This window comes from Ranitomeya imitator, chromosome 2 (genome assembly GCF_032444005.1).
Source record: "Ranitomeya imitator isolate aRanImi1 chromosome 2, aRanImi1.pri, whole genome shotgun sequence".
Lineage (NCBI taxonomy): Eukaryota > Metazoa > Chordata > Amphibia > Anura > Dendrobatidae > Ranitomeya > Ranitomeya imitator.
The window spans coordinates 593,289,230-593,305,525 of NC_091283.1; the positions used below are offsets into that span (position 1 = coordinate 593,289,230).

Sequence of the window (16,296 nt, forward strand, 5' to 3'; positions counted from 1 at the left end):
TTACTTCATTTGCAGCCCCAATCATTTCATGTGCAGTACCCCCTCAAATACACTTTATCATTTGCAGCCCCCTATTATTTCATCATGTACAGTACTCCCTAAAACACACCCCATCATCTGCAGTCTCACTCCCCCCCACCTCACCTCACCTATTAAAAAAACAAAAATGTTTTTTATACTTACCTCAGTCGTCCCCGGGGCGTCTAGTGTTGTCAGCAGTGAAGCAGCAGCTAGAATGTATGTGCTGCTGAGAGGACCTGACAGGAGCCCCTACATTCTAGCACATTCACTACTGAGACGGCTAGAATGTATGGGCTGTAGTCAGGACCTGCAGGGAGCCCATACATTCCAGCACATTCACTACTGAGACGGCTAGAATGTATGGGCTGTAGTCAGGACCTGCAGGGAGCCCATACATTCCAGCACATTCACTACTGAGACGGCTAGAATGTATGGGCTGTAGTCAGGACCTGCAGGGAGCACATACATTCCAGCACATTCACTACTGAGACGGCTAGAATGTATGGGCTGTAGTCAGGACCTGCAGGGAGCCCATACATTCTAGCCACAGCCGAGCAGGAGCTGTGCAGCCGACTAGGTGAGACGGCCGTGCACAGCTCCAAGAAGGCTCCCGGGCCCCAGCGCCGCAGTGCACAGTATTTTACTGCATGATGGGGCCCGATCAGTAGAAGCACAACAGTGGGGCCCCGGATCTGCGGGCCCCTCTGTGTACTGCTGCTGACCGGGCCCCATACAGCAGTAATGGCTGTAATGCCCTGATGGCGGCCCTGCATGACACTCGCATATTTTGCCTCCGTTTTTTCGGTCCAGAAATCGGACCGTTTTTTTTTTCTTACATATGGGTATGAGCCCTATGGAAATAAAACGGATCCGTTTTTTTGAACAGTTGCCAGATTGTGCATGATGTAAAAAACCTGATGTGTGAAAGTAGCCTCAGACAGCTGCGGAAAAAAGAAAAGCTGCATGCAATCATTTCACCACGTCGAAAACCTAGTTTTTTTAGGTCATGACTGTCATCAATCAGTAAGGGGCTGGTGAGCCACACTTGCTGGTAGTCGGCCCAGTTCTGGTCCCACCAGTGACGGGTTTTCCTCATTCTCCGTCCTTTCTTCCCCACGCTGTCGCTGTGACTGCAGATGGGTATCACGTGGGCAGAAGGAGGCCGCCCAGCGCGTTCACGAATGTGGGCCTGTTCTTGGTAATTTACTGCACGGGGGCGTGGTTTACCACTTCGTGAGGACGGAACTGTTTCTAGGCTTCTCATTGGTTAGGGGGTGTGTTCATTTAGCCAATCGGCCGCCTCCCCGGGCTTGTTTGGATTTAAATGCCCTATAAATGCTATCCGCTGTCTGGGGCACTCAGTACCTGGCTGGTCCTGTCGCGGCTGACGCGGCCATGAATCTGTCGCAGTGTCTGGACGATTTGCCCCTGGGCTCCCGCTGGCCCGCCGCCCCACCGGATCTGTACAGCGAGTCCCAGCGCCTGGCACTGGAGGAGCTTCTGTCCGGGGGGCCGGAGGCGCTGCGGCTGTTCCTGCAGAAGGAGAAGGTGCCGGGCTTCCTGTCAGAGCCGGAGGTCGGGGAGATCCTGAGCTCCGCCGCCGCTGTCCAGTGCGGGGAGGACGAGGTGTCCGTGTCCGCCTCCAGGGACTGCTCCTCCGTCACTTACTACCCCGAGGTCTCGGATGTGGAGCCCCCGCTGCTGGAGCTCGGGTGGCCGGCGTTCAGCGCTGGCTCGTACCGGGGAGTCACACGGGTGGACGTGCACTTCCAGCCCGGCTTCGGGGAGACCATCTACAGCTGCAAAGAAGCCGCCAGGTCTCTCATCAAGGCCGCTAGAGAGGTGAGAGAACGTGGTGGGCTGAGAGGATGGCACCTGGAGGTGGTGGGAGAGTAGACCCCCAAAGAAGTGTGTGCTGCTGTAGGGTCTATAGGACCTGGGGGCGGGGAGGGCTCAAGTAGCCCTAGATCTCCAATACATGGGGAGAGTGCAGAAAAAGCACTGGACCCCTAATACCTGAGGATATTGGGGGGGAGGGGGCAGAAGAAGCACTGGACCTGTAATACCTGGTAAGGGGAGAGTGCAGTAGAAGTACAGGACCCCTAATACCTGGGGAGGGGGGAGTGCAGAAGAAGCACTGGACCCCTAATACCTGAGGAGGGGAGAGTGCAGAAGAAGCATGGGACCCCTAATACCTGGGGAGGGGAGAGTGCAGAAGAAGCATGGGACCCCTAATACCTGGGGATGGGGGGTGCAGAAGAAGCACAGGACCCCTAATACCAGGGGGTGCAGAAGAAGCACTGGACCTGTAATACCTGGGGATGGAGGGGGGGAGGGGGTGCAGAAACACAGGACCCCTAATACCTGGGGAGGGGGAAGTGCAGAAGAAGCACGGGACCCCTAATACCTGGGAATGGGGGTGCAGAAGAAGCACTGGACCTACCTGTAATACCTGGGGATGGAGGGGGCGGGGGGGTGCAGAAGAAGCACAGGACCCCTAATACCTGGGGATGGGGGGTGCAGAAGAAGCACAGGACCCCTAATACCTGGGGATGGGGGGTGCAGAAGAAGCACAGGACCCCTAATACCTGGGGATGGGGAAGTGCAGAAGCACGGGACCCTTAATACCTGGGGAGGGGGGAGTGCAGAAGAAACATGGGACCCCTAATACATGGGGGGGGGGGGGGGAGTGCAGAAGAAGCACTGGACCTCTAATACCTGGAGATGGGGGAGGGCAGGTGAAGCACTTAATCTCTATAAAAAGGAAGGGGTGGGCGGTCACTGGACCTCCAATACCAATTCCCCTCCAGTATGTCTCGAGTGTGGGAGGAGGCCCATGTGAAAAAAAAATGGTAAGAACCTGTAAATACTTTGTTGATGTTGTCCTTGGTGGGATGTGAATCCAGGATCCCAGCAAAGCAACAGTGCTAACCACCGTGCCGCCCCATTAGACTAATGTTGCCTGAAGCTGCCACTGTTAACTTATTGTTGGGGCACAGAATATTGATCCGGCATGTCCAATTTTGGCCTGCTAATCGTGTTGACTCTTGAATCAAAGCTACCCAGTCATAGAAGCCATAGGAGTGCCAGCTGAAATTGCTGTTGGCCAAGCTATTGTTCCTAGCCTACCTGCCATGGTGTCAATGGTTTCGGCAGTTATTCCCTTTGGGTCATGTATTCTTTGATACACCTAAATGGGGAGCACTGTAATGTAATGATTTGCTAGCCTAGCTCTTCATCATATGGTGATGCTCATCTTTATTAACACTCTAGGGTGCAGTGCCATGGTAGAATGAGGCTCATCCTCCTACCACAATATCCTGTCCCCCTATCATGAAGGACTTGTAACGCTCAGTACATATATCCGGTCTGAGAACGGCATGTTATGGCTCCTATACTATGTACACTATTTCAATAAAACTTTCCAGATCATAATGCCCAACCGTCACACCTGCCAGTAACTTGGTAACCTGGGCTTTGTGGGATGGTTTCAATAGAAGTAATAACGGCTGTGATATGGTGTCAATATAGGCTTTAGTCACTGAGCCAGGAATTGTCTCCACACGTTACTTTTATGGAAGGAGATCCCTAATGTCTATGAACTGTTCTCCTCTCCCACGCTATAGCTGATGAGGGTACGTTACAGATCAGTCAGGAGGGACTTGGGAGTCACAGGGTTATCAATGGAACTATTAGAAAGGGCAAAACCTTTAAATAATAAAAAGAATAAAGCCTGTTTATTACTGTTTTAACAAGGCATTTACTGAATTACAAGGTTGGAGTGTTATTTTGGTTATTTTGGGCCTTGACGTATATTATGATGACGGAGTACTCAGAATAGCTTTGAAGGTGGCTTGCTATGACTCCTGTCATAAAGTCAGATATGACTAGTAAATTGGTGGCTTTCTAACTCCTTGAAAATCTGCTTAAGAATGGTTTTAAGTAATGAAGAGGAGTGCCCGTATGTAGATGGACTTCATAACTTCACTTGGCTCAAAGTAGTCCAGTTAGTTCATGGATCACTATAGAGGCAAGGACAGGGGACAACACCCATCGCCCTCATGGCAACTCTGCCCTGATGTCTATAAAGGTGTTTTTATGTGTGTGAATGTGTTTTTCGACACTTATCTTTGGCTCCCGAACTTAGAACCTTTTGACCGGTAGATGGCGCCAGCCTGAAAACCATGTTACTAACTTTAGAATCCATAAGAAAGTTTTGAGTGTTTTGCAAGCTAAACTAAATTGTATTCTTCTTGTAGCTGAGATTTCCCCATACACATTTGTCCAAACTTGGTGGGTCTAGTTAACCATCTGTATGCTGTCCTCTTTCCTCCCATTGAGAGACCTATACAGGTGCATCTCACAAAGTTAGAATATGATCAAAAAGTTAATTTACTTCAGTTCTTCAATACAAAAAGAGAAACTCGTATAAAGTCATTAGAAACCGTGATCCATTTCAAGTGTTTATTTCTGTTAATGTTGATGATTATGGGTAACAGCCAATGAAAACCCCAAAGTCATTATCTCAGTAAATTAGAAAACTTTAGAACATCAGCTCGAAAAAAAATATTTTAAAATCTGAAATGTTGGCTTCTGAAATATACAGTAAATACACTCAATACTTGGTCGGGGCTCCTTTTGCATCAATGTGGCACTGCTGAGGTGTTATGGAAGCCCAGGTTGCTTTGATAGCAGTCTTTAGCTCGTCTGCATTGTTGGGTCTGGTGTCTCTAATCTTCCTCTTAAAGAGGCAAATGCACATGTGTATAAGGAAGCCAGAGGTAGTTGTTGGCCAATCTTACATTCTGCCAATGGCTATCAAACATGTGCTCATTTAGTGACCAAATCTCTTTAAGGTTTCCCATCTGAAAAGATAGCATATCCACAGGCTATGTCACCAGTGCATAGAGAATGCAGGGACCGGGTTTTTTTTTCTTTGTCTTGAGAATATGGGGCCCTGACGTGCACCATAGTCGGAATTTCCAATCACTTGTATGGAAATTCGTTGCACCTCTCCATTCACATTGGTGTGTAATAGATGTTGGTTCCATTGGTAGGACTCGAATCTACTATACATTTTTGGAATGTACAATGAATATGGCAAAAGTGTATAAGATGGGAATACTCCCCTTTAATTTTTCATTATGTTGGGAGTTGATATGTCCCTAGAAATAGATCCATTGTTTAAGAGGTTGTCGCTCTCCTCCCCCATTCAACCTATACATTCAGAAAATAAATGTCAACCGAGGCCCTTTCTCCATAACTTATGGAAATGCTTTAAGCTGTTGTGTTAAATGCCTGTCCTGTTAACTCAATATCAACTAAATGGTTTACGTAGCATCAGCATTAGTGGAGCCCTCGAGGGTTTGCTGATTCAGCTGGGAATCTTACTTTCTACAAGTCCTCAATTTATCCTGTGTCTTAACTTGCTCGCCCTCCACAAACATACACACACCTTGCAAAATTGTGCGGTAAGACATCATTCTTCTATGTGATGCATTCCTTCTGCTCACCTGTCCCCTTGAATATGTTGCCTCGATCTGGCTACTTGGACTAATACATGATGCTTATATGTCAAAAGAAATGGCATTGATAAACCGTTAAAAAGAAGAAAATAAATATTTTTATAGCGCCAACATATTCTGTATCCTCTCACAACTTGGAGGGTACACACTAAATCATACATTACACAGCAACACTTTATTCAACAAATCAACCAATATGGATGGCCCTTCTCACAAGAGCTTACAGTTTGGGCTACAGAACAACGCTGGATAAGCCAGTCACCCTGGAGGACTTGTGTATGCACAAATATGGAGTATCAAGTTTACAGTTCAGAAGAACGGATTAGGTGAATATAGTGGCGTTGGGTTGATCTCCAACAATTTACATTTCGGCAAGGCTTATCATATTTTGTAACCTAATTATCTGGGGTAGAGCAATCCAGTAAACTGGTGTAGCATAAGAAGAGTCTTTATTGTTGGCCTCTGATCTTTGTCAGAATGGAGAGAACTGCTAGGATGCTGGATAGAGTTGGAATTGAATGGTTGAGCTCTTTGTGAATTAGAATACATCTTAGGCCAGTGTCACACTAGTGAGTTATACGGACGTATGAGAGGTGCAGAAAATACGGATTACATACGGTACAATGATTCTCTATGGCCCAGCTCCTATCAGCCGTATTTTGCTGATCCGTATTATACTGTCTTCTACGGCCGTAGAAAATCGCAGCATGCTGCGTTTGCCACCATATTGCACAAAAAATACGCCAATGAAAGTCTATGGGGGCCAGAAAAATACGGATTACACACGGACCAACAGTGTGACTTGCGAGAAATACGCAGCGGTGTTCTATAGAAAAGCCGGCAATTCAGTGCGGTGTACAGTAAAATCACACTGACAGGTTACAATAGAATAGCTAAAATAAATGTCTACACATAGTATAGGGGTATATATATATATATATATATATATATATATATATATATATATATATATATATATATATATATATATATATATATGTGTGTGTCAGTGAGACACATATATGTATATATATTAATATTTCATACAGCGCTAGATGGCTTAAAAGCCGGTAATTCAATTGCCGGCTTTTGCTATCTCCTTCCCAAACCCGACATGATGTGAGACATGGTTTACATACAGTAAACCATTTCATATTCCTTTTTTTTTTTTTTTTCATATTCCACACTACTGAGGTTTAACAATGATAAATGTAAGGTTATACACATGGGAAGAGGGAATCAATATCACCATTACACACTGAACGGGAAACCACTGGGTAAATCTGACAGGGAGAAGGACTTGGGGATCCTAGTTAATGATAAACTTACCTGGAGCAGCCAGTGCCAGGCAGCAGCTGCCAAGGCAAACAGGATCATGGGGTGCATTAAAAGAGGTCTGGATACACATGATGAGAGCATTATACTGCCTCTGTACAAATCCCTAGTTAGACCGCACATGGAGTACTGTGTCCAGTTTTGGGCACCGGTGCTCAGGAAGGATATAATGGAACTAGAGGGAGTACAAAGGAGGGCAACAAAATTAATAAAGGGGATGGGAGAACTACAATACCCAGATAGATTAGCGAAATTAGGATTATTTAGTCTAGAAAAAAGACGACTGAGGGGCGATCTAATAACCATGTATAAGTATATAAGGGGACAATACAAATATCTCGCTGAGGATCTGTTTATACCAAGGAAGGTGACGGGCACAAGGGGGCATTCTTTGCGTCTGGAGGAGAGAAGGTTTTTCCACCAACATAGAAGAGGATTCTTTACTGTTAGGGCAGTGAGAATCTGGAATTGCTTGCCTGAGGAGGTGGTGATGGCGAACTCAGTCGAGGGGTTCAAGAGAGGCCTGGATGTCTTCCTGGAGCAGAACAATATTGTATCATACAATTATTAGGTTCTGTAGAAGGACGTAGATCTGGGTATTTATTATGATGGAATATAGGCTGAACTGGATGGACAAATGTCTTTTTTCGGCCTTACTAACTATGTTACTATGTTACTAGTGTGTATGTGCAAAATTTGGGCGCTCTAGCTATTAATTTAAAGGGTTAAATCGCGGAAAAAATTGGAGTGGGCTCCCGCGCAATTTTCTCCGCCAAAATGGTAAAGCCAGTGACTGAGGGCAGATATTAATAGCCTGGAGAGGGTCCATGGTTATTGCCCCCCCCCCCCCCCCGGCTAAAAACATCTGCCCCCAGCCACCCCAGAAAAGGCACATCTGGAAGATGCGCCTATTGTGGCACTTGGCCACTCTCTTCCCATTCCCGTGTAGCGGTGGGATATGGGGTAATGAAGGGTTAATGTCACCTTGCTATTGTAAGGAGACATTAAGCCAGATTAATAATGGAGAGGCGTCAATTATGACACCTATCCATTATTAATCCAATAGTATGAAATGGTTAAAAAACACACATTATTACAAAGTCTTTTAATGAAATAAATACACAGGTTGTTGGAATAGTTTATTATACTGGTAATCCACCTGAAGACCCTCGATAGGTAAAATAAACAACAATATCCCATACCTTTCGATGATCAGTCTCGTCCCACGCTGTAAATCCATCTGAAGGGGTTAACTAATTTTACAAGCAGGAGCTCTGCTAATGCAGCTGTGCTCATGCCAGTAAAACCCCAGCGAATGAATGGAATGTAGGTCAATGACCTGGAGTTACCTTCAGTTGCGGTGATGCGCCCTCTGCTGGATGTCCTCATATGAACTCGAGCCTGGGAACTTTTCAGAATATTTTCCCACACTCGAGTTCATATGAGGACATCCAGCAGAGGGCGCATCACTGCAACTGAAGGTAAGTACAGGTCATTGACGGGAATCCCAAACTGTTCAACTATATAAATAAAAGAATCAAAAGAGAAAATGTAGGCCCCCTTAAAAAAAATTATGAGGAAAGAATGGTTGTAGATGACAAGGAAATATATTAAAGGGACTCTGTCACCTGAATTTGGAGGGAACAATCTTCAGCCATAGGGGCGGGGTTTTCAGGTGTTTGATTCTTTCCTTACCCGCTGGCTGCATGCTGGCTGCAATATTGGATTGAAGTTCATTCTCTGTCCTCCATAGTACATGCCTTTTTTCTTTAAACGTAAAACAAACAAACACTACATACTTACTTACATTCCGGTGTCTGTCCCCCGGCGCTGTGCTTCTCTGCACTGACTGAGCGCCAGCCGGAAAGCAGAGCACAGCGGTGACATCACCGCTGTGCTTTCCGGCTGGCGCTCAGTCAGTGCAGAGAAGCACAGCGCCAGGGGACAGACACCGGAATGTAAGTATGTAGTGTTTGTTTGTTTTTTTTACGTTTACGCTGGTAACCAGGGTAAACATCGGGTTACTATGCGCGGCCCTGTGCTTAGTAACCCGATGTTTACCCTGGTTACCAGGGGACTTTGTATAGTTGGTCGCTGGAGAGCTGTCTGCATGACAGCTCTCCAGCGACCACACAGTGACGCTGCAGCGATCGGGATCGTTGTCGATCGCTGCAGCGTCGCTAAATGTGACGGTACCTTTAGTAAAGTTTATCCACAGACCAATTGTCCTCTAAATACGAGCCAAGAAATAACACTTTTAGGGGGGTTTCTCTAATGCACACACCAGGTAATGTTCTGAGTGTCTTGCATGGAGCAAGAACAGCTACAAATTAGTAATCCTTATACTCAGTGCTGTCATATTGAGGAAATCGTCAAAAAACGACCTAATTTTATTTACTGCCTAATGAGGTTTCTTGAGTGTGTACAAAGATATAAAATCCACTCTTTACAAAGAACCAGTGGGTCAAGTTCTGTCGGCTTGCACCAATATTGTGTTTTACACTATTGGTTACGTTGTGAATTGACTATAATGTGAAATTGACATGTATTTGACTCCACAGGTGATTGCAGTAGTCATGGATGCCTTTACAGATAATGACATCTTCCGTGATATTCATGAAGTTTGCCGAAAACGCAGAGTTCCAGTCTACATCTTGCTGGATGAAGCTCAGCTGCCACACTTTCTTACTATGTGCCAGAATCTTGGCGTTTCCATAGAATGTGAACAGGTATAGTCACAAGATTCTTATCCTATCCCTTTATTATATATTTGTAGTTCTGTCTAAAACTAATTTCTGTTCTGTCTTTTCAGCTTATGAGGGTTCGTACATTAACTGGTAATAACTATTACACCAGGTCTGGTGCCAAGATTGTTGGAAAGGCTCGTGAGAAGTTTCTGCTTGTGGATGGGTTGAAGGTTGCTACTGGAAGTTATAGGTGCGCTATTTACACTGTATAAGGCAAAGTAGTAAAGATTAAATTATAATGGCCGAGTTTAGTTCATGTATTGTGGTCTGTTGTAGATCAGTGTTCCCCAACTCCGGTCCTCAAGAGCCACCAACAGGTCATGTTTTGAGGATTTCCTTAGTATTGCACAGGTCATTGAATGCTTGCCTGTCCAGGTGATGCAATTATCACCTGTGCAATACTAATGAAATCCTCAAAACATGACCTGGTGGTGGCTCTTGTAAAACCTACAAGAGGAAAAAAGTAAATGAAAACCCTGATATAACTAAGTAAAAAAAGCAAAAATGCATTTAAGTTAAGCTCAATTTTTTTTTTTTTTTGTGGAACACTGTTGTAGATACTGAAATGCATATGATCTGACACTGTTTCCCTTTTGTCTTCGTAGCTTCACTTGGATGGATGGAAAGCTCAACAGCAGTAATATGGTCACATTAACTGGACAAGTGGTAGAGAAATTTGACCTCCAGTTTAGGGTCCTCTATGCTCAGTCTAAACCAATCAATACAAAGCTTATTTCCAGCATCCGAAACCAATCAAAATCAATGGCCAAGATGACATGTAACCCAGCAGCTCCGAGAAATACATTATTGAGCACTCTTCTGCATTTGGAGATGGCAAAAGTCTCTAGCACTCCAAAGAGAATTATTACTGAACCTAAACCAATATGGGATAAAAACTGTGATTCATCTATGAAAGCCAGTGCTTTTGATGATGATTTGATGCAGAATTGTGAAATAATTTCTGGTCTTAAAGAGACTCAGAGTGTAGCCACTCAGACCGAGCCATGTGTTGGTTTGAGGACTGTGGAAGTAGTGAATGCAACTACTCAAACAAATGTCTCTACCTCAACGGCTGGAACACAAACTGCTGTTCTTGCGAGGGTAGCATCTACTCAAACCATTGTACTAGCAAGGTCTACAACTACACAAACAGCAAGTACCTCAGGAACTTCAGCTGGTTCTACTCAAACCACATCCAACTCTTCAACATCAAGGTTGTCATCCTCTTCTTTCACATCCTTGTCCTCCTCATCTTCTGCATCAAGCACTGGTTCCAGTACTTCAGGTCGCTCCTTCGACATCACAGGCAGTAACCTAAATCTTTCAGACTATCCAATGCGCGATTCTTTCCAGAAACTTACAAAGGAGCGTCAATATCATTATACTTCCATAAGGTCCAAATTGGACCACATGGTATCCATTCTTTCGAGGAGAAGCCGCTTGGCAAACACATTCATGACCTGTGCACCTACTGGTTATGGCTTACAAAGAAGTGTTATGCACAATAGTATGTTTAACCTCCGTGATGGTGTTCGCTTTACTCACAATATTTGAGGCCAATGGGGCACACTGCTATGAGGCATATATCTCTTTCCACTGTCGGTGGATTATGGATGAATAGGATGTTTTGATAGTTTCTTGGACTGATGTTCTTTGTGCCCACTACTTAAGTATCTGCTGTACATTTAGCACTTTAGTTCTATGCAACTACTTTAACGATACTAAAACGGAGTACGAAACATGTAACACTACTGTCTCTCTTGCCTACGTTTCTTAGGTAATGTTTACCATTGTTACTAAAGAACTTTATTTATATATAGTGAGAACTGCTGATATTTACATCTGTGTGTAGATAGATATCTATCTATCTATTTTATCCTATAACTCATGGGAAGGAAAGATATTAAGGTATGTGCCGTTGTTGCCTACAGCCATGGATGGCTGATACTTGGCCTCCCAGAAACGCAAACATGACACTCGATCTCCTGAGGCACAATGTGGAGCAGGTTTGGACTTTCCACAATTCCGGAATGCAGTTTTCTTCACCTGCTCCTACCATTTCCTGGAAACTGATTCACACCTGCCATGAGTCTTTTGTAAGATATGTATGTTTGTAACGTATCCATTTTCCTGATTCTACTTGCAAATTAATTCTTCTTTATTTGAGTTACACAAAGCCATGATATTTCAATAGTTTAAAAAGCAACCGGCAAAGGAGCTATGTGTTACAGAAATCTGATACTTCCCAAGGAAGTTTGTGAGAGCCATCCCGTTCTATGAGAGGGATCATTTAATAAAGTGATAGTGTGTTGGTGGTAAAGCACTTGTATCTGAAAGCTTGCGGTACATATAAAATACAAAATATTTAGCAACAATAATCCCCCCCCCAAAAAAGGAATAAAGTTCAGTTTAAAAATATATAAATTCATAGCACTTCAATATTTTACAAAGATGCTTTATTTGAAAACCTCTGCATCTCATCTTGTTTCTAGCACCAAGAATAAAACCAAAATGCACTTATCTGACATCTTCGGATGTCAACCTCTACAAACTTTTTTTTTTTAAGTAACTCCTAAGCACTGTCTGCATTTGTAAAGAGGATTTTATGCTCAATTTTTCTTTCAGAAATTAGCCCTGATGTCAATGTGTAGGGAACAAAGATATATGAACTAGAACATTTATTCCATAGAGTTGGCAATGCCCACTGGACTCAAAGCTTGCAGCTTCACAAAAGCCTTGCAGAGAAAACGGGTTGTAAAATAAAATAATTGGCAGTGGAACTTCTGCAATTCCATGAATATCCAGCTAAAATATTTGTATTACTTTACAAAAGGTGCACCTTATTTTATGTTTTTAATAGATGTTTAGAGCTGACCCAGAATCTTTAAGTACAAGTCAATACTTACACTCCAGTAAAGATTCTGAACAGAAGAAGTTTGTGAAAGTTTTGTGCGCAGATACAAACTTGGTAAATAACTATGTTTACAGTCGCGATTATCTTTATAATGTACTTTGTTCTTTGAGTCTATCCTTTGTACTTTTTATTGTGCTTGATTTGGATGCCTCTGTTTTTATAAGTATAGGAAAAGGGTGGAGGATTGCTTTGAATTTAAAAAAAAATATGTATGAACTGTTGGTTGAGGGAAAATGAGTAATATTTTGCATGCTCTTTGGTGATGGTACTTGCAGCACTGTCATGCATGTTGGTATGACTGAAATTGTTTTTTCAAGCTGTAACCTATGGAAATAATAAAACTAAATGTTTTGTCATTAATCGATTGTGTATGTGAGAGGAAAGTTGGTAAGATGTGGTAGGGATATCTGTCTAAATACTTAATAAAAGTCTAAATATCTTTCTACCTTTTTTATAATGCAAAAGCTGGTCAGAAGTCCGTCCTACTTATCCACCAAGCTGGGCACCCAAGGACTTGTAGAAGACATTAGTCTAATAAAGTCCACATTTTCAGCCGAACACCTCAGTATAGCTGCCCGAGACAGATTAAATAGGCGTTCATTGTTGTTCTTGGTAAGATTTACTAATGGCCCTGGCAGACCCTAGCAGCTAAAAAATAGTTTCTCCTCTTTGGCTTCCCCCTCTACCACCCCTTTCCTTTTTTTATATAAAGTAATTATATATTTTATATAATTATATTTTATATACTGTAAATACAAGGTGGTCCATGTATATGGATACACCTAAATAAATTGGGAATTGTTGGTGATATCAACTTTCTGTTTGTGGCACATTAGTATATGGGAGAGTGAAAACTTTTCAAGATGGTTGGTGACCATGGCGGCCATTTTGAAGTTTGCCATTTTTGATCCAACTTTATTTTTTCCAATGGGAAAGAGGGTCATGTGACACCAAATTTGTTGAGAATTTCACAAGAAATCAATGGTGTGCTTGGTTTTAATGTAACTTGATTCTTTCATGAGTTATTTACAAGTTTCTCTTTGTTTACAGCCATTGACATGTCGCAGAGGTTAACACGTGAGGAGCGGATAGAAATTGTGTTGATGTCTTGTGAACGCAGTACCCGGGTCATTGCAGCAGATTTCAATGCAAGACACCCTACGCAAGAAAACTGTCACCATTCCCATTTTATTTAGGTGTATACATATAAATGGCCCACCCAAAAAAAGTGTGCCTCATCACTGAACATAATGTTCTGTGTAAACTGAGGGTCCTGTTCCAATTTATGTTTTGCCCATTATGCGCACTGATCTGGCATCAGTCGAACATCATTTTGGCGGATGGTAGCTATTCACAAATGGAACCCTTACAAAATCCAGCTGCTGCAGCATCTCAACGAGGATGACCAAGATCGGCGCGCTGAATTTGCAGAATGGGCAAAGAACATTCGTGTAGATGGGAGAAATTTTTGACAGCTGAATGAGTGCACAGCCATCAGCTATTGTATGAGTATGGGCCATCTTGAGGCCACATTCACACATCTGTGTGCCATTGTCTGTGTACGGATTATGAAGCATGGAATGGGCGCAGGTCTCCCAATCCTAACTCAATAGCCTCGTAGGCAGATATGAGGCTGCCACATTCTAGTCAGGAAACCCGTGGCTGATGTGTATTCTGACCACAACGCATGGATGTGTGATTGTAGCGTTAGCCATGGCGAAAGAGCCCTTGATGAGAAAACAGCAAACATCTAATGCTATGTTTGTTAGGGCTCAAGTTCCCGCCTCTGCACAGGGGGAGTCTTGAGCCATCTCTGCTGCGGTCTCCCATTCTTCTCCAGCCGCAGTGGAGCCTGCTCAGCGGAGACGTCTGGCTCAGGCAGATACTCTGCATCTGGCTACTGGTGTTCTTCCAGGCTCTGCCATTATAGCTAGTACTGGTCAGCGGCGGGGAGTCGCTTCTGGGACTAAGTCTTGCTTTTTCCCTTCTGAGCATGCCCAAAGGAAGACCTGTCATTGGAGGTCAGGGCTCACATGCTCAGGTGTTATGACCTGGTGGTTAAAAGGCCACACTGAAATGACCTGGTGGCTAAAACGCAACATGGAACGAGCTCTGAGAAGGTGGTATCTCTACTGACCGCAGTCCCTAATCCTAACAACACAACTAGAAAAAGCCGTGGGATGTTCCTGACACTCCCTAGACACCTCGTCACAGCCTAAGATATAACTACCCCTAAAGAAGGAAATAGAAAGCTATCTTGCCTCAGAGAAACCCCCAAAAGGAAAGATAGCCCCCCACAAATATTGACTGTGAAAGGAGAGGGAAATGACGAACACAGAAATGAAATTAAAATTCAGCAAAGGGGAGGCCAATACTAAACTAGATAGACAGAGAGCAAAGGATACTGTGCGGTCAGTATTAAAAACTACAAAATCCACGCAGAGTTTACAAAAATGAACTCCACACCGACTCACGGTGTGGAGGGGCAAATCTGCTTTCCCAGAGCTTCCAGCTAGCCTAAATAAGACATAGTGACAAGCTGGACAAAAGAGACCAAATGCAAAGCAATAGAGTCCAAACAAATGGACAAACAAACTAGCAAAACTTATCTTTTGCAGACAAGGACTGGCCATATGAGAAATCCAAGGGAAGAATCAAATCCAACCAAGAACATTGACAGCAGGCATGGACTAAAGCCCAGAGCAGGTTTAAATAACAAACCCAGGCAAGGCGATTAGTGAAGGCAGCTGCTACAGCTACCTAACGGAGCAACAGTTCCACTCGAAACCACCAGAGGGAGCCCAAGGGCAGAACTAGCAAACACACCATTAGCAACCACAAGAGGGAGCTCCAGAACGGAACTCACAACAGTACCCCCCCTTGAGGAGGGGTCACCGAACCCTCACCAGAGCTCCCAGGCCGATCAGGACGAGCCAAATGGAAAGCATGAACCAAATCGGGAGCATGAACATCGGAGGCAACAACCCAAGAATTATCCTCCTGGCCATAACCCTTCCACTTGACCAGATACTGAAGCTTCCCCCTCGAAAAACGAGAATCCAAAATCTTCTCTACCACATATTCCAATTCCCCCTCAACCAACACCGGAGCAGGAGGATCAACAGAGGGAACCATAGGCACCACATATCCCTGCAACAAGGATCTATGGAACACATTATGAATGGAAAAGAAAGCCGGAAGGGCCAAATGAAAAGGCACTGGATTGATAAGTTCAGAAATCTTATAAGGCCCAATAAAGCGAGGCTTGAACTTAGGGGAAGAAACCTTCATAGGAACATGACGAGAAGACAACCAGACCAAATCCCCAAAACAACGCCGGGGACCAACACACCGACGACGGTTAGCAAAATGCTGAGCCTTCTCCTGAGACAACGTCAAATTGTCCACCACATGAGTCCAAATTTGCTGCAACCTGTCCACGGAATCCACACCAGGACAGTCAGAAGGCTCAAGCTGCCCTGAAGAAAAACGAGGATGAAAACCAAAGTTACAAAAAGAAGGCGAAACCAAGGTAGCAGAACTAGCCCGATTATTAAGGGCAAACTCGGCCAACGGCAAAAAGGTCACCCAATCATCCTGATCAGCAGACACGAAGCATCTCAAATAGGTTTCCAAGGTCTGATTGGTTCGCTCCGTTTGGCCATTTGTCTGAGGATGGAATGCTGAAGAAAAAGACAAATCAATGCCTATTCTAGCACAAAAGGACCGCCAAAACCTAGAAACGAACTGGGAA

At 44.1% G+C, this 16,296-nt stretch overlaps 1 protein-coding gene across 1 annotated transcript; it reads left to right on the top strand.

The window, feature by feature from the left end:
- Positions 1–1,387: 1,387 nt before the first annotated feature.
- On the top strand, positions 1,388–12,981 carry FAM83D (family with sequence similarity 83 member D). The gene is made up of 4 exons (XM_069752339.1): positions 1,388–1,863; positions 9,443–9,610; positions 9,694–9,818; positions 10,234–12,981. Exons 1-4 carry the CDS (start codon positions 1,417–1,419, stop codon positions 11,180–11,182), a joined length of 1,689 nt encoding a protein of 562 aa, XP_069608440.1. The 5' UTR covers positions 1,388–1,416; the 3' UTR covers positions 11,183–12,981.
- The last annotated feature ends 3,315 nt before the right edge of the window (positions 12,982–16,296 follow it).

Coding starts and splice junctions, on each gene's coding strand:
- FAM83D (XM_069752339.1), top strand. CDS start 1,417: ATGAATCTGTCGCAGTGTCTGGACGATTTGCCCCTGGGCTCCCGCTGG. Junction 1,864..9,442: donor TCATCAAGGCCGCTAGAGAG/GTGAGAGAACGT, acceptor TTGACTCCACAG/GTGATTGCAGTAGTCATGGA. Junction 9,611..9,693: donor TTTCCATAGAATGTGAACAG/GTATAGTCACAA, acceptor CTGTCTTTTCAG/CTTATGAGGGTTCGTACATT.